Source organism: Oncorhynchus mykiss, chromosome 6 (assembly GCF_057628025.1).
Source record: "Oncorhynchus mykiss isolate SJ-2025 chromosome 6, ASM5762802v1, whole genome shotgun sequence".
In the NCBI taxonomy this organism is placed as follows: domain Eukaryota; kingdom Metazoa; phylum Chordata; class Actinopteri; order Salmoniformes; family Salmonidae; genus Oncorhynchus; species Oncorhynchus mykiss.
In genome coordinates, this window is record NC_143027.1 from 30,490,001 (window position 1) to 30,513,121 (window position 23,121).

Here is a 23,121-nt window from a genome sequence, read left to right on the forward strand (position 1 = left end):
TTCCTATGTGTTAAATGATAAAAAATACTTATTATAGGCAGCAGTAATGGTTGTGGTCAAGCCCACTTTTAGAAATGTGATTAGAGCTCCCTTGCGAAGACTTCAAATAGTTGACCCTAAGAGGAATCCGTTGCTCTTCATCTTGTATTATGGGCCGTATTGATCTTCTACCCCTGATTCTAGTTATGTGCACGTTTGGTTGTTTTATCTGGCCGCCACATAGCAGTGAATGAAAGTGTGCACACGGTTGCTTTTAAATCAATTTCCACTAAATTGCTTTTACTTCTAGAAAATAATTTGGGTCAAGTTCTAATGTCTTCATTTGGATGAGGATTATTTCAGTGAATATTTTGCACGTGCTATATGTTGGAATCCACACGGATTCCTCTGGACAGTTTGACAATATAGCATTCAGATATCATTTGTTAATTTGTATCTGAATGCCTTTCTTCAACAACCACATCTCTATCACCATGCCCAAACCAGACGCGCGCGTGCTTCCGCGTGCTTCCTCGTGCGCAAAATTATTTTGTCCCCCCCACACCAAATACGATCACGATACGCAGGTTGCAATATCAAAACAAACTCTGAACCAATTATATTAATTTGGGGACAGTTTGAAAAGCGTTAAACATTTATGGTAATTTAGCTAGCTAGCATGCAGTTGCTAGCTAATTTGTCTTATTTAGCTAGCTAGCTTTGGACTTTATATGTCGATTAGCAACTTTACTTTCATAATAAGGTGCATTACCATAACCGTTCAGTTCATCTTTCAATCACCCACGTGGTTATAACCAATGAGGAGATGGCACGTGGGTATATGCTTCTAAAAGCCAATGAGGAGATGGGAGAGGCAGGACTTGCATCACATTCTTCATCACAAATAGAAGCCACATCTATTTTAGCACCTGGCAACGCAGACGCTCATTGACGCACACCAGCATTGTGGGTGCAATGACTGAATAACATGTATGTGTAAATGTATTTTGTGACGTGAGCGGTGTGGTCAGCATGTCAGGGACTGTTTGACAATCTGTCTGAATCTTCAACAACCACATCTCCAAGGGACTGTTTGACAATCTGTCTGGATCTTATTTTCTGTCTGTTTCTGCTTGTCTGTCTGTCTGTCTGTCTGTCTGTCTGACTGACTGTCAGCCTGTCTCTCCCTTCTTTCTTTCTTTCCTTCCTTCTATCCCTTTCTCTCTCTCTTTTCCCCTATACGTAAGATATATCTGTGTGTTAATTATGCTGCCTCGGTGTGCTGCCTCTGTGTGTTGCCTCTGTTGCGTTCTGAGCTCCTGTACATCTGTGTTGGCAGGTCCCTGCTCCCTGTGCGAGCTTGCCTCTTAGCCTCTCACTGTAATTTTAATGGAGGGGAACATCACCCGCCCCTCTCAACAGAGCCCCCGGGAACATGCAGGGAGCAGAGTTTTTGGAAAGGAACATTAAACAACTGGCCAAAAAAATGGAAACAGCAACCATTTTCGACTGTGTCAGGGGGTCAAATTCCTCACCTCTCCCAGATGCCTAGTAGAAGCCAAATGGCCCTGTTACCTCATCATTTGTCCTCTTGGAGATGTGAACAGTGTCAGTTTTAGAGATTGTTTCTCACGATCACAGAATCTGTAACTCCTTTAGCCTTGGAGCTCAGAGTAGGATGACATGGTCTCCAGCAGCAGTGCATGTCAGAGTGGAGATCCTAGTTAACAGACCTATTGGCCCCTTCTACCACCACTACCTCCACCACCTCCTCCACCTCCACCACCAATACCTCCACCACCTCCACCTCCACCTCCACCACCTCCACCACCAATACCTCCACCACCACCACCTCCACCACCACCACCAAGACCTTCACCATCTCCACCACCTCCTCCACCTCCACCACCAAGACCTCCACCACCTCCTCCACCTGCACCTCCACCTGCACCTCCACTTCCACCACCTCCACCAACACCTCCACCTCCACCACCACCACCTCCACCACCTCCAACACCACCACCACCACCCCTGTGTAATCTGGACACCCTTTCCACAATGGTGGTTCCTTCCCAGACCCATTTTTTACATGTCCCAGAGAGCCCTGATTTTAGGGGAAGGAGGAGGAATCCTGCATCTGAAATACACAGATCAATGGCATGACAAGCCGTCCATACAGGCTCATCTCCACTACCTCTGGTAGCGTGCCATGTCTTCTAGCCAAAACATATACATCCCCCTCACAGGCACTCACTGAGCCAGCTATAGCTACAAGCACAATCTACCTACATGCTGATCCTATACGTTCTCATTATTACAGATACACATCTGTAATGTCTTTAAAGACACACACACACACACCACACACACACACACACACACACACACACACACACACACACACACACACACACACACACACACACACACACACACACACACACACACAATCCCTCCAGTCCCTTCACTTCCCTGTCACAGGCACCTCGTCTCCCTGGTGGCTGGTAGTGGCCAGTCCCTCCAGACCTCTGTCAGGAGCCCTTCAGACAGGGGACTGGCAGTGAGTGGAGATAGAGACGGGGCCCAGCAGCTCCACTGCACACAACACCACAGGCTGGGCCAGTCTGAGCAGCTGGCACAGGAGTGGGGGGCATCTCCTCCCAGGAGGCAATGAGAGGAGGAGAATGACAGACAGACAGACAGAGGGAGAGGGTGCCACTGTCTGAATGATCAAATACTCACTGACAGGTACTGCTTGTAAGAAACACAGAGAGAGAACACTATTCAGAGTCAGGAGTCAGAATTCATTTTGTGATGTGGTCTCATGTGAACCAGGAAGACCCACGACTCAAATACAGAAAGGAAGTGAACCATGAGTGGCAGATTAGATGACTGGATTGTGCTGTCACCTTTTGCTGCGTTGGACTGCGTTGGGTTGGGTGTCGTGGCTTGAACCCTAACACTCAGAACAAGCATATGTTGTTTTCTTAAGGAGAGCGCACAGAGGGGGAAGTCGGAAACGGAGCGCAGCAGAGAAATGTTTTGACAGGAAATGGGAATGGACTGCAAATGGGCTAATGTGGGTGAATGGGGATTTAGGGAGGGGGGTAAACATGGGGTTTGGAAGGGGGCTCATAGCACTGAAAATGGCCACACTCTCCATGAGTGGCTGGGACTGGGTGCTGTGTTACTGGGACAGGGAGAGGGGAAAGCAGCTTCCCATTTGTCTGGCCACTAATGGGTTTCACCTTTGGTAGGGCAGCACTCTCAGGAGGCCAGATTAGCATGATTTATTTTAGAGTACTTGAGATAATTTGTGTGTACATGGATGTGTGTGTATCAGAGTTTGTGTGTATCAGAATGTGTGTGCACATGGATGTGTGTGTATCAGTGTTTGTGTATATCAGAATTTGTGTGCACATGGATTTGTGTGTATCAGAGTTTATGTGTATCAGAATTTGTGTGCACATGGATGTGTGTGTATCAGAGTTTGTGTGTATCAGAGTTTGTGTGTACATGGATGTGTGTGTATCAGAGGTTGTGTGTACATGGATGTGTGTGTATCAGAGTTTGTGTGTACATGGATGTGTGTGTATCAGAGTTTGTGTGTACATGGAAGTGTGTGTATCAGAGTTTGTGTGTACATGGATGTGTGTGTATCAGAGGTTGTGTGTACATGGATGTGTGTGTATCAGAGTTTGTGTGTACATGGATGTGTGTGTATCAGAGTTTGTGTGTACATGGATGTGTGTGTATCAGAGTTTGTGTGTACATGGATGCGTGTGTATCAGAGTTTGTGTACATGGATGTGTGTGTATCAGAGTTTGTGTGTACATGGATGTGTGTGTATCAGAGTTTGTGTGTACATGGATGTGTGTGTATCAGAGTTTGTGTGTACATGGATGTGTGTGTATCAGAGTTTGTGTGTACATGGATGTGTGTGTATCAGAGTTTGTGTGTACATGGATGTGTGTGTGGAGCCTCCAAGCAGGCAGGCATGTGTGTCAAAGGCCAGAGTCAGAGGCCAGTTAGCAGTGGTATTTAGGAACAGGGGCTGTTATCTTTGGCTGGATGCTGGTGCGTAGGGGTGGGGCAAAGAGGTGTGGGGGGTGGATAGGGGGTCAGTCAGCCCCTATATAAAGGTCTTACATTTCACTAAGGATTTAACGATGCCCCCTGGCGCTGGCCCGGACCCAGTTTGTTTGTTTGTTTGTCTGTTTGTCAGGAATCTGGACAGAATTGATTTCCCAGGGAGGACTCAGATTTGTCTTGTATCCCCCCAGTCGTCCTCAACATACTCCCCCTTACCGCCTCAAAGCACCACATTTAAATTAGGCCTATAGCCCTATTTACCCCGAAAACATGCATATAGAAGTATTTAGAGAGATGGAATATTAGACGTGCATGCCATGCTACAGTACGGTCATAGAGTAATTATAACAACCTGTTATTGAAATGGGTGCGTTAGAGGCAGCTGTTTCTATAATATCTAGTAGCCCTTAGAGCAACACACGTCTGTATATGCATTCTCCTGATACCGTTTTTGATGGTCGTGTGTATGTGTATGTGTGTGTGTGTGTGTGTGTGTGTGTGTGTGTGTGTGTGTGTGTGTGTGTGTGTGTGTGTGTGTGTGTGTGTGTGTGTGTGTGTGTGTGTAAATATTCTTGATGAATCTGTCAGGGCTGAGGGCAGGGGGTGATGTGGCCGCTGACAGCCTCCCAGCAGGCATGCTGTGCGCCCAACAGTCCCCCTGCCCTTCCTCTATCCCCCTCCAACCCTTTCCTCTCTCTTATTCCGTCCTGCCCTCCCTCCCACTCTCTCCCGCTCCTCTCTATGGCTCCACACATTTGCTGTGGATTAGCTACGGACAGTAAATTACAGCACCCTGGACCTCTGAGTGATTCCATACCGATCTCTACACACGTTCCACCTCTCCCTCCCTCCTTCTCTCCCTTGTGCCATTATCCAGTTCTACCCTCTGTCTCTCTCTCTTTGTCTGTCTGTCTGTCTGTCTGTCTGTCTGTCTGTCTGTTTCTCTCTCTGGCTCTGTCTGTCTGTCTGTCTGTCTGTCTGATCTGTTTTTCTCCCTTCTATCTGTCATTTCCGTCCTGGTTCCTAGATTCCCTCAACCCTGTCAGAATTCTCTCCCCCTGTCTCTCTGTCTCTCTCTTTTTCATTTTACTTCACTCCTTCCTTCGTTCTTCTATGGTGTCACGCTACACAGCATTCTTTCTTTTACACGCCCCCCCTCTCTATTCCTCCCTTCGATCACTCTCTCACACCTCTCCTTTCTACCTCCCTCCCCCTCTCCTTCCCTCTCTCTCTGGAAACAGATGTTGTTTGTCAGATCTTATCATTACTGGCTAATTAAGAAGACATCTCTTCTCATGCTGTTGTTGTTTCTCTCCTCTCTCTGACGTCCATCTCTCTGTCTTTGTTCTTCTCTGAGGCGGGTTTGGGATGTGCTGTGGTATGTGGGTATTTAATACTCAAAGGTGATTATCGGCTCATGGAAGCCTATTGGTTTTGACAGTGTTAGGAGGACAGTATCTAGGAATCATCGTTATGTGTATTGGAGGGAGCACCTGATACATTTCTGATTTCTGCATTTTGACATTATTCATGCTGCTTCAGTTAGAAATACCAGTTTTGGGTCATCGGTGTTGTGTGGGGATTGTAAAGGTTCTTATTGGTATGTATGAGACCTTCCCATACACAATGGGCTGCTCAACGACTCCAGTGCGACTGTTTGGAGAGAGTATTTTGAATCTTCATCCCATAGGACTCACAAAGCATGCTGGGAAAGGTCAGGCTACTGATGGGAGGTCTATTCCCTATCCTGGATGAACATTCACGTTCTCTCCAGCCTGGATCTCTCTGTGTATGTCTCTGTCAGTCTGTCCAGCCATAGATCCATATAACTAAATATACCTACATCTCTCTCTCTTTCTATCTCTCCCGCTTTTCTTATTGTGCCAAGTGCTGGACGCTGGAACAACATTCAACTATTTTAAAGATTCAACCGATACCATCATGCCAGCAGTGATGTTGTTAGGTCATTTTAAGACCAAGGTATTGCAATGTTCAAAAGGTCCACGTTCGCACTTATCAGAAGGGTCCATCAGCCCCCATCCATGTCCCTCTATTACCCTGTCCCCCCTTCTCACCCCTCTCTCACCTCACTGCCCCGCCGCAACTGAGGCACTTTTGCGCCTGATGGTTGTACAGCACTACCAAGCTCTATAAATCAGCACTAGTGGTTTAAATGTTTGGCTTTGACACAGTTGTCAAGTTTAGAGACGGGTGGGCTGGGTTTTGGTCTGGGGCTGCAGGGGTGAGGCTGGGCTGAAATGGAGAAGGGGCCATGGGGGCAAATCCAATCCAGCGGTCAAACTTTAAAAGGAGTCCTCGTTCCCCATGCTCTGTTTCAGTCTGTGTGGCACCTCTCCAAAGAATCTAGCCGCTATTTTTGATACCACAGGTCTATCTGTGAGTGCTTTCCTTCCACCAACGCTGACGAATGCTGCCGCCAAAATGTGGCCATTTGTTCTGACCTCTGCTGCTCGAAAGATACATTAAAACAAAGAATATTTCACTAAGTGCAGGTTTTTCCTTCCCGTTTATGCCTTTTGAAGCCAAAGATCTTTTGTCACTACAAACATTTGAGCTAAGCGCACCAATTTCTCTTTCGATTGATTTGGTGTACCTATCTCCACCATCACTCAGTGGTCTTGTCTGTCAGTGTGTGGTTGTTAGTGTGACTGTCAGACCATGAAGACAGGATTAATCCCTGGATCAAAACAGCCATCAATGAGAGACTAACATGGGCCATATTATAGATTATGACAGAGTGGGATTAGGAAAGGTGGGGGTGCTAGAAATTTGAGAGGACAGAGGTGCATTTTTTTTTTTTTTTAACTAGGCAAGTCAGTTAAGGACAAATTCTTATTTACAATGACAGCCTACCGGGGAACAGTGGGTTAACTGCCTTGTTCAGGGGCAGAACGACAGATTTTTTACCTTGTCAACTCAGGGATTTGATCCAGCAACCTTTCGGTTACTGACCCAACGTGACCCAACACACAACACTAGGCTACCTGCCGCCCCCATAGCTGTGCACCCAATAAAATAAATCTAAAATAAGTGAAACCCCTGCTAAAACAAGTTGCTAAGGGTTGGTTTGTCGATGACTTATAAACATGCAAGGCAGTTTGGAGAGAGAGGGGGAGTGAGAGAGGGTTAGGGTTATATAAAGTATGTTAAGTAAAGGTGAGAGATGTATTTTAGTACAGAAATCGTACTAGTCCAAGTTAGTAGGCTGGTGTGAATGGTCCCGCGGTGGTATGCTACAGAGGGGGTATCAGTTCGTGGAGGGTTCTCTATGCCCCATTAGCAGTGTCAAAGGTCAGGTGCCCCGGGTGTTAACCCTGGTGACCAGTCTAGCTTCCAGTCTGCCAGGGGACCCTGGGATCCAGGGGTATTTATTACCTCCTCCCCAGTTCCCCTCCTCCCCGTCCTCCTCATCCCTCCCCAAATCTCCCCACGGAGGAAAACAAAACACCCTCACCACAACCCACTCCATATACTAATTGGATGCATATCCATACATTGATGCATGACGACCCATCTGTAGATTTCTGCATCGGTGTAAAATATTCATAGGTCAACTCTGACCTATCCAGAACTCGGCCAATAGACAGCCTTGAAACATGACCCAATACTCATATTTTGTGCATATGTTTCAAGTTGCGTTTACATGCATTTGATTTTCTATTTGAATGTGTACGTTTATTATAGAGTTTGTTGGGTGTATGTAATGTTTGTGTTTGTGCATGTGTGCGTGTGTGTGTGTGTGTGTGTGTGTGTGTGTGTGTGTGTGTGTGTGTGTATAAGTTAATGTTCTCAGTGTGTGAGTGTGGCAGAGGAAGGTCCTCAGCATGTCAGTATGTTTTAATGCCTCACATCTGGTTTCCTAATTTTCTTCCCCTACCCCCCCCCACCATGTCAGGACACTGTTTTGTTTTTCCAGGGTGGGGGGCGATGGGGGGGATGTCTGATGAGTGATGGCCCTGAATACAGGACGTCAACATTCCCCCTCCTCTTTTTGTCTCTCTCCCTCTCTTCTCTCGCTCTTTCAGCCTTTTCTTCCCCACCCCTCTCTTCTTCCTTCATTCTCTCTGCCTGTCTTCTAAATGCTTCTGACCTGTCACTCCATCTCTCTCTCTCTCTCTCTCTCTCTCTCTCTCTCTCTCTCTCTCTCTCTCTCTCTCTCTCTCTCTCTCTCTCTCTCTCTCTCTCTCTCTCTCTCTCTCTCTCTCTCTCTCTCTCTCTCTCTCTCTCTCTCTCTCTCTCTCTCTCTCTCTCTCTCTCTCTCTCTCTCTCTCTCTCTCTCTGTTGGTGTTCCTAGATAGAGAACAGAGCCTCTCCCACCCTGCCAAACTAAATGCTCTCCATTTTAGTCCTCTCTCTGTCTCTCACGGTTCAAATCCCTCCCAAGTCTTTTATTGAAAGATGATTGTCATCAACGCAGCTGTCCCAAACAGAGGACCAGGCTCACATGAGATAAAGGGACTGTCCCACAGGAAGACAAGGCTGCAGGAACTAGTCCAGTTGTGTGTATTGTAGCTAAATCCATGCACCATAGCAGATCTAATAGACGGATACAGGCACTGATACAGCTGTGTCTAATCAGCATATAGATAGTGATATGTCCTGTGTCTCTGTGACATGGCAATTTAAGCCAGTTGAAATTAAGGTTGATAAATGCCAATGAAAGTTATTGTTAGGGGTCCTGTGCAGCTTATGTGCTAGCGATATGATTAAGGCCATATGTAATGGCTCAGCTATGTTTAACAGTTGCCTCAGATAGGACTGACTGACGCTAAACGTGGTCTGTCTGACAGTCAATGCCATGGTGAACATGGAAGAATGAAACAATTATGGAGTTAAGTTTGTAACTTTGCTGTTATTGCAATGTCATGACTTACTCTCGTTTTTTTCTGAACTAGTTTTAGTTAAGCAAGTTGTCACCCTGCGGATTGCTCTCCCCATGCTGTGAGGCCTGTGTTTAGTCTTGGGAACTGAAGCAGATGCAGACAAAGGGGATTTGGAGGCCTTGACAGAGATACAGAGGGGAAAAAACAGACTCCCCATGGAGCCAGTGTGGAAATTGATCCCAAGGCTTAAGACTTGGGCCTACCTTTTGTTTGTGTTTCCTAATCAGGTCTTTGAGGAGGGTCGTGGGGAACGCCAGTTGGAGGGGTCATAGATATTTCATGATTTACATTAATGACAACTGGACAACTCATAAAATATTAAACTTGCATCTCAACTTGTCACAAAAAGTTACCCCTCCCCCAAAATGAATTTCCTAATTGAATTAGTGGGGGAAATATGAATTCCAGTGACAGTTGGTTATGGAATAACCACTTTGAATATGAGAGGCAAAGCTGCAAATGCACACCTCTAAGCCACAGTGTAGCTAAAGGAGTTATCCTTTGAAAATGGACATTCCTCTCCACACAGTTTCCTTCTGACATCCAGATCACCTCCAATGCTTAACAAGTCCACCTCCTCTCTAGCCTGTGGGTGGGGAGGTGTGTGGGCGTATTGCATTACCAAAACAAAAACAAACAACCCCGATATTAAACTTTTACGACCACAACAGAGGCGGGGGAAAAACAGAGGGTCCTCGACTTCTTATTAATTATGCAAGATTAGTCTAATTATAATTCAGCAAATGAATGTGTGGCAGAAGGTGCGAGGCGACGGGGCTGGGAGATTTGCATGTTAAGTGGGCAGGGGGAAGCGGCTAATGCATGCTAATATATGCACCAATGTCTCGCTTTAATTTCAGCATTTGCAGCTGTGTGCGTCCGAACTGAGGGGGCTGAAAGTTGACTGAATGGGTTTTTGGGGAGGACAGAGGTGGGGTGGGGTGAGGTGGGTGGGGGGGGGGGGGGGTTGTATGGAAGTGTGTATGAGTGTTTATAATGTCACACAAACAAACACAGTGAGGGAATGATGAATGAAAGTCAGAGGAAAGGGGAAGGCCAATGCACACTGTCCACTGGGGATGTCGGCCTAGAACCTGGAGGGTCGTCGCTACATCTGGAGTGTGTCTTTAAAGGGATGTCACGCATCCCTGCTGTGAAGTCACCAATGTGACTGGGTGGAGTGAGCGGTCATTGTTGGCTGGGTGCGCTTGAAGTGGCCAGAGATCCAGAGAGCAGGTGGCTGGGCAGGGAGAGGAGCGTGTCTGTGTCTAGGATAGAGCAGGGCCATGGCCACGGTCATTTAGCCCAACAAAGGAGCCCGCAGTAATGTTATAAATGACTCTGCCATGTCTCTTTATGGGGGTTCCCACATGAATTTGAAGCAAATTAATAGAATGTTCCCCATCATATACCAGAGTAGAAATCACATACTGAAGGATCTTCAAGTGCACTGTTTAAAAGAAGTATATGAAAACAGCAGAACATTATCCAATATATCTCTCATCGGTGGCTATGAGGCAAACTGGATTCAAATACAGCATAAACTACTAAGAAAACATATAAATCATGACATCATGATGGATACAATACAGAGAGACCAGAGAGGGAAGGATAGAGAGAGGGAGTGATGGAGGGAAGGACGGAGAGAGGGAGTGATGGAGGGAAGGACGGAGAGAGGGAGTGATGGAGGGAAGGACAGAGAGAGGGAGTGAGGGAGGGAAGGACGGAGAGAGGGAGTGAGGGAGGGAAGGACGGAGAGAGGGAGTGATGGAGGGAAGGACGGAGAGAGGGAGTGATGGAGGGAAGGACGGAGAGAGGGAGTGATGGAGGGAAGGACAGAGAGAGGGAGTGAGGGAGGGAAGCACGGAGAGAGGGAGTGAGGGAGGGAAGGACGGAGAGAGGGAGTGATGGAGGGAAGGACGGAGAGAGGGAGTGATGGAGGGAAGGATGGAGAGAGGGTGATGGAGGGAAGGACAGAGGGAGTGATGGAGGGAAGGATGGAGAGAGGGTGATGGAGGGAAGGACAGAGGGAGTGATGGAGGGAAGGACGGAGAGAAGGAGTGATGGATGGAAGGACAGAGGGAGTGATGGAGGGAAGGACGGAGAGAGGGAGTGATGGAGGGAAGGACGGATAGAGGGAGTGATGGAGGGAAGGACGGAGAGAGGGATTGATGGAGGGAAGGACGGAGAGAGGGAGTGAGGGAGGGAAGGATGGAGAGAGGGAGAGAGAGAGAGATGGGGATAGTGATATAAAGAGGAGGAAGTGGTTAAAGGGAGGGAGAGGCGATGTGGCCATTTGCACACATCCACCCCGGGCCCAACTGTAGCGGAGCTGTGAGGTTGGAGGTCCCAGCTCTCACTGATAAATCAGAATCACCCTCCGCCAACAACAATATTGATTGTCCTCCGCTGAAATAGCTCAAATCAAGAAATATTGGACACTGTCTTGGAACCAAGCGCTAGTTCTGAGCCAGGACCTGTTCACAAGGGACGTGGGGAGGGAGTGATGGAAGAAGAGCGAGAAAGAGGCTGAGAGAGGGAAGGAGAAATGACCATTGAATGGGAGGGTTCTGGGCTGCGGGGCCAATATGAAGTCCCTCTCCAAACAAAGTCTCTCCATTAATATGACTTATATCTGCAGTGAGCTCAATGTGGGTGGGATCGGATAGCTAGCCGCCCAGCTCCTGCCTCTCTCTCATTTCTCCTCATCACTGTTGTTGTTTGTTTAGTTAGTAGTCCTGATCTCTACACCACGCCCATTTCACTCTAATTCTCTTTTTCTCTTCAGACCATTTCATTACTCCCTCAACTATCTCCCCTGCCTATCCCCTTTCTATCACTTCCTCCCCCCTCCTCTCTCCCTCGCTCTCTGTGATGGAATGTGTGTTCCTTGTGGTTGCCTTCTCTTTCCCGTCTCTGTCTTTCCCTCTCAGCGTGGGGACTTTGGGATTGCGGCAGAGCCGCGTTGCCATGGCAGCGGGCTATGTTGCCGAACTGTGTACACCTGGGATTTGGAGTCTCTCCCTCCTTTCCACATCTTCATCTCAGTCTCTCCATCTCTCTCCTCTTCTCTGCTCTAGTGGAGGCTATCAGCACCCCGTCTCTCTCTTTCCACGCTCTGATCTCCCCCCCACACACACAACGTTAATGAGACACATCCATGAGAAAATACACACACAAACCTCATGCAAACGTACATACAAACACTCTGTCTCTGTCCTCCTTTCACTTTCTCTCTAGTTGCCATTCTCTCATCCTCCACTGTTCCCATGTGTAGGTTCAGATGCAGCATAGTGGGATACCATGGGGTCCCCAGAGTCCCCTGGCATATATCACGGGCTCCTGTTCACTTTGAAACACAGCCGCAGTTTTCACTGGACTGCATTACACATTTTCATCATTTGATTTAAAGTGTAATAACATTGACTCTAATGCTAAACTAAACAGCAGTGATTAATGCAAGGGCAGATATCACAAAGCAGCATTAACCACACACGCACATGCAAACACACACGCAGACTCACACACGTGTAGGCACGCACACACTCAATGTTCATAATGCATCTCTATGACCAGAACACCAATCAGCGTCTTCTTGACTGATTTGAAATGATTAATGCCACTAAATAAGGCCAACAAATAATGAATGTGTTGTTCTTCCATGTGATATATTCCTGTCTATTGAGTTATTGATGTCCTATTTTTCTTTTTCCCCTGCAGATTCTTCTTGAAGTTTTTCCTGAAGTGTAACCAAAATTGCCTGAAGACAGCAGGGAACCCAAGGGACATGAGGAGATTTCAGGTATGGAGTGTAGGAGATAGAGAGAGAGGGATGTTTGTGTTTATTCATGTAGGCCTATGTGTGGGAGGGAGGGAGGGAGGGAGGGAGGGAGGGAGGGAGGGAGGGAGGGAGGGAGGGAGGGAGGGAGGGAGGGAGGGAGGGAGGGAGGTTTTTAAAACATGCATTTCTTTCCACTCTACTTTCACAAAGAGGGTATTTCGTTATCCAGGATCTGCCCAGGTATAGGTGAGACCACATTTCTCCATATCAGAACCTCAAGCACTGGAATGGAGGGGAAAGTTAAAAATCAATAGAGAAACAAAGAGGGCTAGCTGGAAAGAGAAAGGGAAGGGGGTAGTGGGGTGGGAGAGACAAGGGGGGGGGGGGCAGGCAGGAAATAGGCTGAGGTGTTTCAGGAAGTTGTCAAGAATTGAGTGATTGGCTCCAGATGGGGGAGGTCATGCTCCGTGACCCAGGAAGTGGTCACAGGGGACACTCCCGCTTCACTTCCTCTGCTGTCTTTCAGCACAGGAGCCCCTGTCTGGCATTCTCTCTCTCTCTATTCTCTCTATTCTCTCTATTCTCTCTCTCTCTCTCTCTCTCTCTCTCTCTCTCTCTCTCTCTCCCTGTTTTCCACCATGTTTGTTTTAACTCCCGCGTGGTGACACATGCTGAGACGTTATGAGCGGCTCGCCACTCCAAGGCCCTCACCTCCAGGTTAAAAGACGATCAGAGCGGGACAGGAGCCCGTTGCTCCTGCTTGATCGATAATTTACTGTTATTTTCCTTCAGATTACTTTCCTCTCCTAGTCAACCATCTACAAGAACATCTGCTTTCTCTCCCTCTCTCTCTCTCTTTCTGTGCGTCTGTGCTCCAGTCTCTACATATGCAGCTCTGCAATACCGATAAGTCCTTAACACTCCACTTTCGTATGACAAAGCCTATTTCCAAATATCTAGAAATGAATGTCCATCAGCATTTCATAGTCACCACGCAACTACCGCCACCCCTTCCTGCATGTACACATATAGACATATGGACACTCTTAAACACGAAGACCCAAGGCAAGCACACAAGAACATCCACATATTTTGATTGCATGTCCTCCATGGTGAACATGTGTACTTTGTGGAGAGGAAGGGACACACATGCTGTTGGCCAGAAATCAAATTATGGCCACCATTTATCATACTCTAACTCCCAGTAAAAAGAGGAGATTCAGTCCATATGTCTGGTGTCAGTGAGGGATGAGGCCTGCAACTCCAACTACAGCCTCAGGAGGGGATAGGAGGGAGAGAGGCCACAGAGAGAGGGTCGGTGATGTAAAAATATGATCTAGTAGGGTCGTCACATTACCCGTTGAGAAATATTTATATGAACTGGATGCTGAAATTGATTGTAGCCAAGGGATTTATTTTAGCAGAAAACCAAATCTCACATAAAGTGACGTAACAAGTCTTTAGGCACCCAGATACACCGTGAGTTGATCTTTTCCTCTTTCCTGACCTCCCCTGTCTTTCAGGTGGTCCTGTCCAGCACTGTGAGTGTAGACGGACATGTCTTAGCTGTGTCTGACAACATGTTTGTCCACAACAACTCCAAACACGGCCGGAGAGCCCGCAGGCTGGAGCCGGGAGAGTCAGTGGAGAACGGCATGGAATACGGTAAGACACACACCACTACCTACCCTGATGTACTGATGCATACTGTAGCTTACTCATGTTATCCACTTCACTGTGCTCCACAATGGCTAACCTCAAGGTCTAGGGCTGACCCCCTAAAACATACATTGCCAGGATGTGGAATGAGTTCAATTAAAATGACCTTATTGCTCTTCTTCTACAGCCACCCCCTGTATCAAAGCCATCAGCCCCAGTGAGGGCTGGACCACGGGCGGGGCCATGGTCATTGTGATCGGGGAGAACTTCTTTGACGGGCTGCAGGTGGTGTTCGGCAGCATGCTGGTGTGGAGCGAGGTAGCTATGTGGCTTCACTGTAACTGTCTCTTTAAAACAACTCATTAACGAGACTGTTACTGATTGAAGACATAAGGGACAAGGTAGCAAACGCATATGGATTGTCTCATTAGCACAGTCATTTGTTGGCTGCCTGTTACATGTTGGCATTATGAGAGCAGACCGTATTATTCTATCAGATACTGTAGACGATCAAATAGTCTCGTTTGTTGCTCATTTTCTGTCTTGTCTCTGTTTCTCCCTCTTTCTCTTAGTTGATCACGCCCCACGCCATCCGTGTCCAGACGCCCCCTCGCCACATCCCAGGGGTCGTGGAGGTCACGCTGTCCTACAAATCCAAACAGTTCTGCAAGGGGACACCTGGGCGCTTCATCTACACAGGTAAACACACCTCTTATTTACCTCACAGCCACACCTACCCCAGCCAGCAGCCATTCACCAACAACATATCAAACAGAAACATTACATGTGATGAGTCAGGACCTAGTGCTGATGTATCTGTGTTTGTGTTTAGCGCTGAATGAGCCCACCATAGACTACGGTTTCCAGAGACTTCAGAAGGTCATCCCCAGACACCCTGGTGACCCTGACAAACTGGCCAAGGTGAGTGAGAACACACTACACTACACTACACTACACCAGACCACACCACACTGGACCAGACCACACTACATTGCACTACACCAGAACACACTACACCAGACCACACTACACCACACCACACCACACTACATTACACTACACTACACCACTCTACATTACACTACATCAGACCACACTACACCACGCTACACTACACCACACTACATTACACTACACCAGACCACTCTACACCACACCACACCAGACCACACTACACCACACTACACCACACCACACTACATTACAATACACCACACCAGACCACACTACACCACACCACACTATATCACACTACACCACACTACATTACACTACACCATACCGCACCACACTACACTACATTACGCCAGACCACACTATACCACACCACACCACACCACACTACACCACACTACACCACACCACACTACATTACACTACACCACACGAGACCACACTACACCACACCACACTATATCACACTACATCACACTACATTACACTACACCACACCACACCACACTACATTACACCAGACCACACTACACCACACTAGATTACACTACACCACACAACATTACACTACACCAGACCACACACCACACCACACCACAATACATTACACCAGACCACACCACACTACACCAGACCACACTACACCACACAACATTACACTACACCAGACCACACACCACACCACACCACACTACACCAGACCACACCACACTACACCAGACCACACCACACTACACCAGACCACACTACACCACACAACATTACATTACACCAGACCACACTACACCACACCACACCACACTACACCAGACCACACTACACCACACCACTCTACACCACACCACACCACACCACACTACATTACACCACACCAGACCACACCACACTACACAACACCACACTACATTACACCACACCACACTACATTACACTACACCACACCACACTACACAACACCACAATACATTACACCACACTACACAACACCACACTACATTACACCACACCAGACCACAGCACACATGGTGACTTCTGTCATCACACCCCACTTTACATACAGTACACACGATGTAACACCAGAGGCTAATTCATGTCTCTCTGTCTGTGTGTAGGAGATGCTACTGAAGAGAGCAGCTGATCTGGTAGAGGCCTTGTATGGAAACCCACACAGTAATCAGGTAACCAGTGCTGTTCAGCAGAGGTGGCACCGAGTCACAAGCAAGTCAAATCGAGTCACAAGTTTTCAAGTCAAGTCTCAAGTCGAGTAAAACATGAATCTATACATGCAATAACTTGTTCAAATCTTGGTCTATTTATTGAAGCTACCAGACAGCCCTTTTCATTATTTTGTCTGCAACACATTTTGATGATGTCATTGTAAAATAATGACCTTGTAGCAGTCGTGAGGTCATGACATCAGCAGCAGGCAAGGCAGGTTGATGTGCTCAGTTTGTTGATTTATTTACAGGTCTTGGTGATCCAATGTTAAAGGGCCATATCATACAAAATAGATTGACCAAATAAATATAGAAGGTCCAAAATACATAGCCTCTGTATCAGGCTCAACCTGTCCTATCTGAACAGACACAGGTAGAGGGCAGGACTGCACATCCTCCCCTTGAGAAGCCAAATGGAATCTGTCTAACAGGAGTCCCTCCCAGGACCATACAATTACCCAATTGGCAATTACAACCAATTCTAATTTCTAATTCTATATTTAAATGGCAATTTCCACATTCATTGTTACATTGGTACATTTGTCTTAATCAGACTTAATGATTATTAATGATATTTCATCACCATTCATACATAGAACAATAATTTCTTCTTATTCAACATACTGACTCCAAAGCGTGGCACGCAGGCCACATTGCTATATTTAGAGCGTTGGGCCAGTAACTGCAAGGTTGCTGGATCGAATCCCCAAGCTGACAAGGTGAAAATCTATAGTTTTGCCCCTGAGCAAGGCAGTTAACCCACTGTTAACCGGGCGCCAAAGACGTGGATGTCAATTAAGGCAGCCCCCCACAGCCCCCCACAGTCCCCCACAGCCCCCCACACCTCTCTGATTCAGAGGGGTTGGGTTAAACGCGGAGACACATTTTAGTTGAATACATTCAGTTGGACGACTGACTAGGTATCCCCCCTTTCCCTTTCCCTATTTCTATCTGCACTGAGGTGCGCATTCTCCTATTACGCACATCCAGAATGACAGAGACATAGGACACAGACACACAGAACTCCGACATAACCCGAAACCATACATTGAATTAAATGAACAGAACTTCTACCTCATGAGTCTTGCGAATGTTCATGTGCACAATAAACACAGCGCCCGGGCTAAATGAAAATGTATCATATGAAACATGAAATAGAAATGTCTAAGTGTTGCAATAAATGGTATGGTGATGGAATAACGAAACGCTAGTAATTATTGGAGGATTAGATGGAATATAGACTTACCACACATGAATTTAAATGTGTGAAAACAACAGCAGATATTTAAAGAGTTGAACAAAGCGGCTCTCCACTGGAAGGAGTTGGAGAGCCCCTGTGGGGGATCCTCGCCACAGTAATAATTCATTTTAACAACAAATTCCAAATGCAAGTATAAGTAAATTATAAATGTCAAGCCATTTTAGCATGCCAAAAGACCAGTAAGCCTATGCTAGTAGTCTAACTGTCGCTTGATGCCCCATTGCTGCCGAGCTTGCAAAGAAAACAGTTAATATTCTTGATCACCAAACTATTTTTGGAGCTGCGTGTTTATTTATCATGGCTGTCCTCTCTCCCTACAATTTGACGTTTGCGCTGCACCCGATCCTATGGCTGTACAGTAAATCAGCAATCTGTTGGCTAGCTCACCCGACTGGTGTTGATTGACAGTTTTCTGGTCCAATCAGAGGGCCAAGTGTGCGTTTCACTAGCCAATCTGTTGCACATTTTTTGTTGTTGCAATGGCGATGCTGCGGCTTCTGTCTATGGCTTCTCTGTGCCACAAAATGAGTGACAAACATGACAAAACATGACAAAACCTAGCCAGATCATTTCAAGTCATCAGTCTCAAGTATAAGAGGGTAGTCCCGAGTCATGAGGCTCCAAGTCAAAGTCAAGTCTCAAGTCATCAAATTTGTGACTAAAGTCTGAAGTAAACAACTCTGCTGTTCTTGTCTCTTTTACTGTTACTCTTATCAATAACTACTATAAATCTCTGATGTCTGGCTAACAGTTTGTATTGTCTGTCTCTTTAGGACATGTTGCTGAAGCGTGCAGCGGACATTGCTGAGGCCCTGTACAGTGTTCCCCGTCCCCACAACCAGCTGCAGGCTCTGCCTAGTTCCCCAGCCCACGGCAGTGTCATGGGCCTAGGCTCATACCCCTCCCAGCTGGGGGTCAGCATCGGAGAGCCAGGACAAACCAGCCAGGGTGAGCAGTACTTGACTTACTATGTGATTTATAGTGATATTCACAAGAGTCTGTCCCTCTGCGATTTTCTTCTAGGTGGTGCTGTGATATCCCCAGTGGGAAAATCACTTTTCGTCCTGTGTTTTCCTTACCTCTGTCTTTTTTGTTCTAACACTCTATCGGTCTCTCTCTTTGTTTCTCTCTCTCTCTCTCTCCAGGTTATATTCGTAACTCCAGCAGTTTGTCCCCACGGGGATACCCTTCTGCCTCCACCCCTCAGCAGTCGGGCTATGGGGGAGGTGGAGGCATGAGTGGCGGGTATGGGGCAGTGCCCATGACTAGTCTGGGGGTGCCAGGATCCCCTGGTTTCAGCAGTGCCTCCCCCACTGGTTCTCCCTATGGCAGTGAGTGTGTCTCCTCTGACTCAATCACTCTGTCCTGTGTTTTCTTCCTGTCCCTGCTACAATAAAACATCATTGCCCACCATTGACAAAGGTTGACCAGTGCATAGAATCCTTCTGTTATAAAGTAACAACAACTATTCTCTCTCTCTCCTCCACAGTAATGCCATCTAGTCCCACCATCCCGGGTTCCAGCTCCTCATCCTCCCTCCTGCCGTTCTCCTCCTTCCCGTCCTCAGCCAAACAGAAGAGTGCCTTTGCTCCCGTTCTCCGGCCCCAGGGATCTTCCTCTCCTGCCTGCCCCGCCTCAGGAGGCAACAGCTTCAGAGGTAGAACCAAACTACAATCTTAGGAACACCCCTTTCTGTGTAACCCCCCCCCCCCCAAACATTTTTCTGTATAAAAGCAAATCCATACCCACATGCACATAGGCTAGGCATGCATGACAATACAAATATGTCTGGCTGTTATTTGGGTTATAATAATGATTGCTATTTTCAAAACTAAGTTTGTATCTAAAACATATTAGATTATTACTATTCTCTTTCTCTATAGCGATGACCGGCCTGGTAGTTCCCCCGATGTAGCAGTACTCCACCAACTCCCATCCACCATCTACAAACCAGACCAGACCAGACCACTGCTCCAACACTGCCACCCCCCTGCAGGCACTGACAGGGCAGGGATGATGATGGAACACACACTGATTTCTCAACCACCCACAACTATCCTCACTGATGCCCTGCCATTAGTTGAGTCCGTGTATCATTCATCTGGATGAAAGGGAATGGGACAGAAAGAGTCCAAAGACCAGCCAGTCACTCCAGATGCAGACAGAAGACCTCTTCGTCTGTAGTAGCTGCAAAGACATGAGACTTTCTTGGGCCACACCACAACACAGTGGAGCCCTATAGGGTGCACTATGGGTGTCTCTGTATTTTGAAAGGAAAGCAGAAGTCAGCGTCAAGATGCCTTCACGAGCACTCATACAACCCAATGCTACAACCTTATGCAGCGTTTGGTTCTTCCAACAACACCTACCCCAAACTGATCAACCTCTTGGCTAGCGGAGGTGTGGTAGAAGAATATGTCTGTTGATGATTTGTTGTTAGAGCACTGAACTGAACGGACAATGGAAAACTCTGATACTATGTGCCGGAACTCAATGAACCAGGGTGATATTTGTCTCCAAGGACACTGTCAAAGGCATCTGAAGACTCCAAGGTTTTTGTCGTAGACTTTTTGAAGGTGATATACATTCCAGAATGATAGACCCTTTATTTTTTGTTCTCATCTCCACGATTTTACAAGGGCAAATTCTTTGTCCTCCAGTGTTGGTAATAAAAAGTAAAAAAGTAATTCATATATTGATTTATTTAAGAAGAAAAAAACAAGCAATTTAACTTATTATTACATTTAGTTTAGGGAATAATATAAACGTGTTTTAATTCCTTTTTTGCAATTGTTATATACATGATTATCTCTATCTTGTCATTATTCTTGTTTTTATTGAAATCTTTGAGGGTTTTATTAGACATGACTGTTGATTAATATGTAAGCGAGAATGAAGTAGTACTCCAATGTTTATTTGAAATAAATTCCTTGGCCAATACTCTTTTCCTGGTTTGTCACATAACAAAATGGAACCATTATGTCCAATGTCAAAGAAAGCAAATTACCTTGCTGTTCTCTATAAAGGAAAACTAGTTAGCATATATTATTATTCATTTGTATGCATGTTATTTCAACACTGATTCCCTCGTATTATTTCATTCATGTGGCCAATTTGAAGTTGTATGTCGAACATTATGATTTTCATTGTTGATTGATTTGATGTGTTTCATTCCACAGTCTCTGGTCACTATGCAGTACAGTAGCAAGCACAAACTGAGATCAAAGGGTTATATTGGGGATTTGTCATAAACCCATGCAACAGTGTTCTTACTCACTGTTGCAGCACAATACAAACATCATGCTCAGGATTAGAAAACACAGAATACATTTGTTGTTTTTCAGCTGACTTCTATTCAAAGTTGTTTCCAGTGTTTGACTGGTTTTATTTATTTGATAACAGGTAGTAAAATGTAAGGTCACACATTTTTTTTGGGTTCAAAAGCCATCTTTCTTTTTTAATGGTACAGAATAACATGATTGTCTGAAATTGTGGTTTGTATATCATAAGGTGTAATTATATTTTGTCCTCCCAAATAAAGCAAAAATCACAGTAAGAGCTCACTGTTGGTATTCATAACTGAAACATGAGGAAGGTTGAAGAAACAAGGTCTATTTTTGTGTGTGTGCACCTGACTTTGTGTTTGCATCTATGCCAATTAGACATCAATAAAAATGTACAGATATCCATAATATGACCAATTAAAAACGATTTAGGCAAGTGAGGTTTTGCTACCTACAGCATTATGGGACTATAATTCAGGAATACACCAGGACAAGTTTTTGACTCACCTGTATGCTTGTGTATTTTGACACTGCTTTGTATACATAGCTGATGAGGCGCAGCATCTTAATTGTGGTGTGTGCGTTGCAGACTGTGTAGCTACTGCCTCTAAAGATAAACAACATCCCCCCATCACTCTCCTCTCCAGCAGCAACCTTGCTTATTCCTCTAAGGACCAGGCCTCTGGGGGCCCCACTGAGAACCACATGAGCCTCTCCTCCTCTCTCTCTCTGGCGTGTGCCCTCTTTCTTTCCCATCTCCCCCTCTCTCTCCGCTACCCTGCCATTCTTTCTGTCAGTCTTTGTTTCAATCCCCTTTCATCCCTTCTTTCTTTCTCTCCTGCTCCCTCTCTCCCTCTGTAATGGCTTCTCTCTGTTAATGTAATTAGCACTGGTAAAGGAGGGCAGTTAATTACCAGCTCTTTTTTTGATGGGGTAATTAATGTTATGCCAGGAAACAGCAACTGTTTCATTAACACAGCGCTCAAAGCAGTGAAGGGGTGGGGCAGCGCTGAGTGTATTCATATCCATGTGTGTGTCAATGTGTGTGGTTGTGTTCGACAGTCTGAGTGTATTCATATCCATGTGTGTGTCAATGTGTGTGGTTGTGTTCGACAGTCTGAGTGTATTCATATCCATGTGTGTGTCAATGTGTGTGGTTGTGTTCGACAGTCTGAGTGTATTCATATCCATGTGTGTGTCAATGTGTGTGGTTGTGTTCGACAGTCTGAGTGTATTCATATCCATGTGTGTGTCAATGTGTGTGGTTGTGTTCGACAGTCTGAGTGTATTCATATCCATGTGTGTGTCAATGTGTGTGGTTGTGTTCGACAGTCTGAGTGTATTCATATCCATGTGTGTGTCAATGTGTGTGGTTGTGTTCTACAGTCTGAGTGTATTCATATCCATGTGTGTGTCAATGTGTGTGGTTGTGTTCTACAGTCTGAGTGTATTCATATCCATGTGTGTGTCAATGTGTGTGGTTGTGTTCGACAGTCTGAGTGTATTCATATCCATGTGTGTGTCAATGTGTGTGGTTGTGTTCGACAGTCTGAGTGTATTCATATCCATGTGTGTGTCAATGTGTGTGGTTGTGTTCGACAGTCTGAGTGTATTCATATCCATGTGTGTGTCAATGTGTGTGGTTGTGTTCTACAGTCTGAGTGTATTCATATCCATGTGTGTGTCAATGTGTGTGGTTGTGTTCTACAGTCTGAGTGTATTCATATCCATGTGTGTGTCAATGTGTGTGGTTGTGTTCGACAGTCTGAGTGTATTCATATCCATGTGTGTGTCAATGTGTGTGGTTGTGTTCGACAGTCTGAGTGTATTCATATCCATGTGTGTGTCAATGTGTGTGGTTGTGTTCGACAGTCTGAGTGTATTCATATCCATGTGTGTGTCAATGTGTGTGGTTGTGTTCGACAGTCTGAGTGTATTCATATCCATGTGTGTGTCAATGTGTGTGGTTGTGTTCTACAGTCTGAGTGTA

At 46.1% G+C, this 23,121-nt stretch overlaps 1 protein-coding gene across 4 annotated transcripts in view; it reads left to right on the forward strand.

Annotated features, from left to right (window-relative positions):
• The window catches only part of LOC110525712 (transcription factor COE2), a 35,992-nt gene extending 14,589 nt beyond the window's left edge, over nucleotides 1–21,403 (forward strand). For 2 of the 4 annotated variants that reach the window (XM_036979820.2, XM_090237578.1), the window contains exons 7-16: nucleotides 12,696–12,777; nucleotides 14,280–14,421; nucleotides 14,603–14,733; nucleotides 14,988–15,114; nucleotides 15,248–15,336; nucleotides 16,482–16,547; nucleotides 18,621–18,795; nucleotides 18,993–19,178; nucleotides 19,337–19,504; nucleotides 19,705–21,403. In XM_036979820.2, coding sequence (XP_036835715.1) covers nucleotides 12,696–12,777; nucleotides 14,280–14,421; nucleotides 14,603–14,733; nucleotides 14,988–15,114; nucleotides 15,248–15,336; nucleotides 16,482–16,547; nucleotides 18,621–18,795; nucleotides 18,993–19,178; nucleotides 19,337–19,504; nucleotides 19,705–19,730 — 1,192 coding nt within the window. In that variant the 3' untranslated portion in view covers nucleotides 19,731–21,403. The remainder of the gene's footprint in view (nucleotides 1–12,695; nucleotides 12,778–14,279; nucleotides 14,422–14,602; nucleotides 14,734–14,987; nucleotides 15,115–15,247; nucleotides 15,337–16,481; nucleotides 16,548–18,620; nucleotides 18,796–18,992; nucleotides 19,179–19,336; nucleotides 19,505–19,704) is intronic. The other 2 variants (XM_036979819.2, XM_036979821.2) reach the window with 1 other exon arrangement.
• The last annotated feature ends 1,718 nt before the right edge of the window (nucleotides 21,404–23,121 follow it).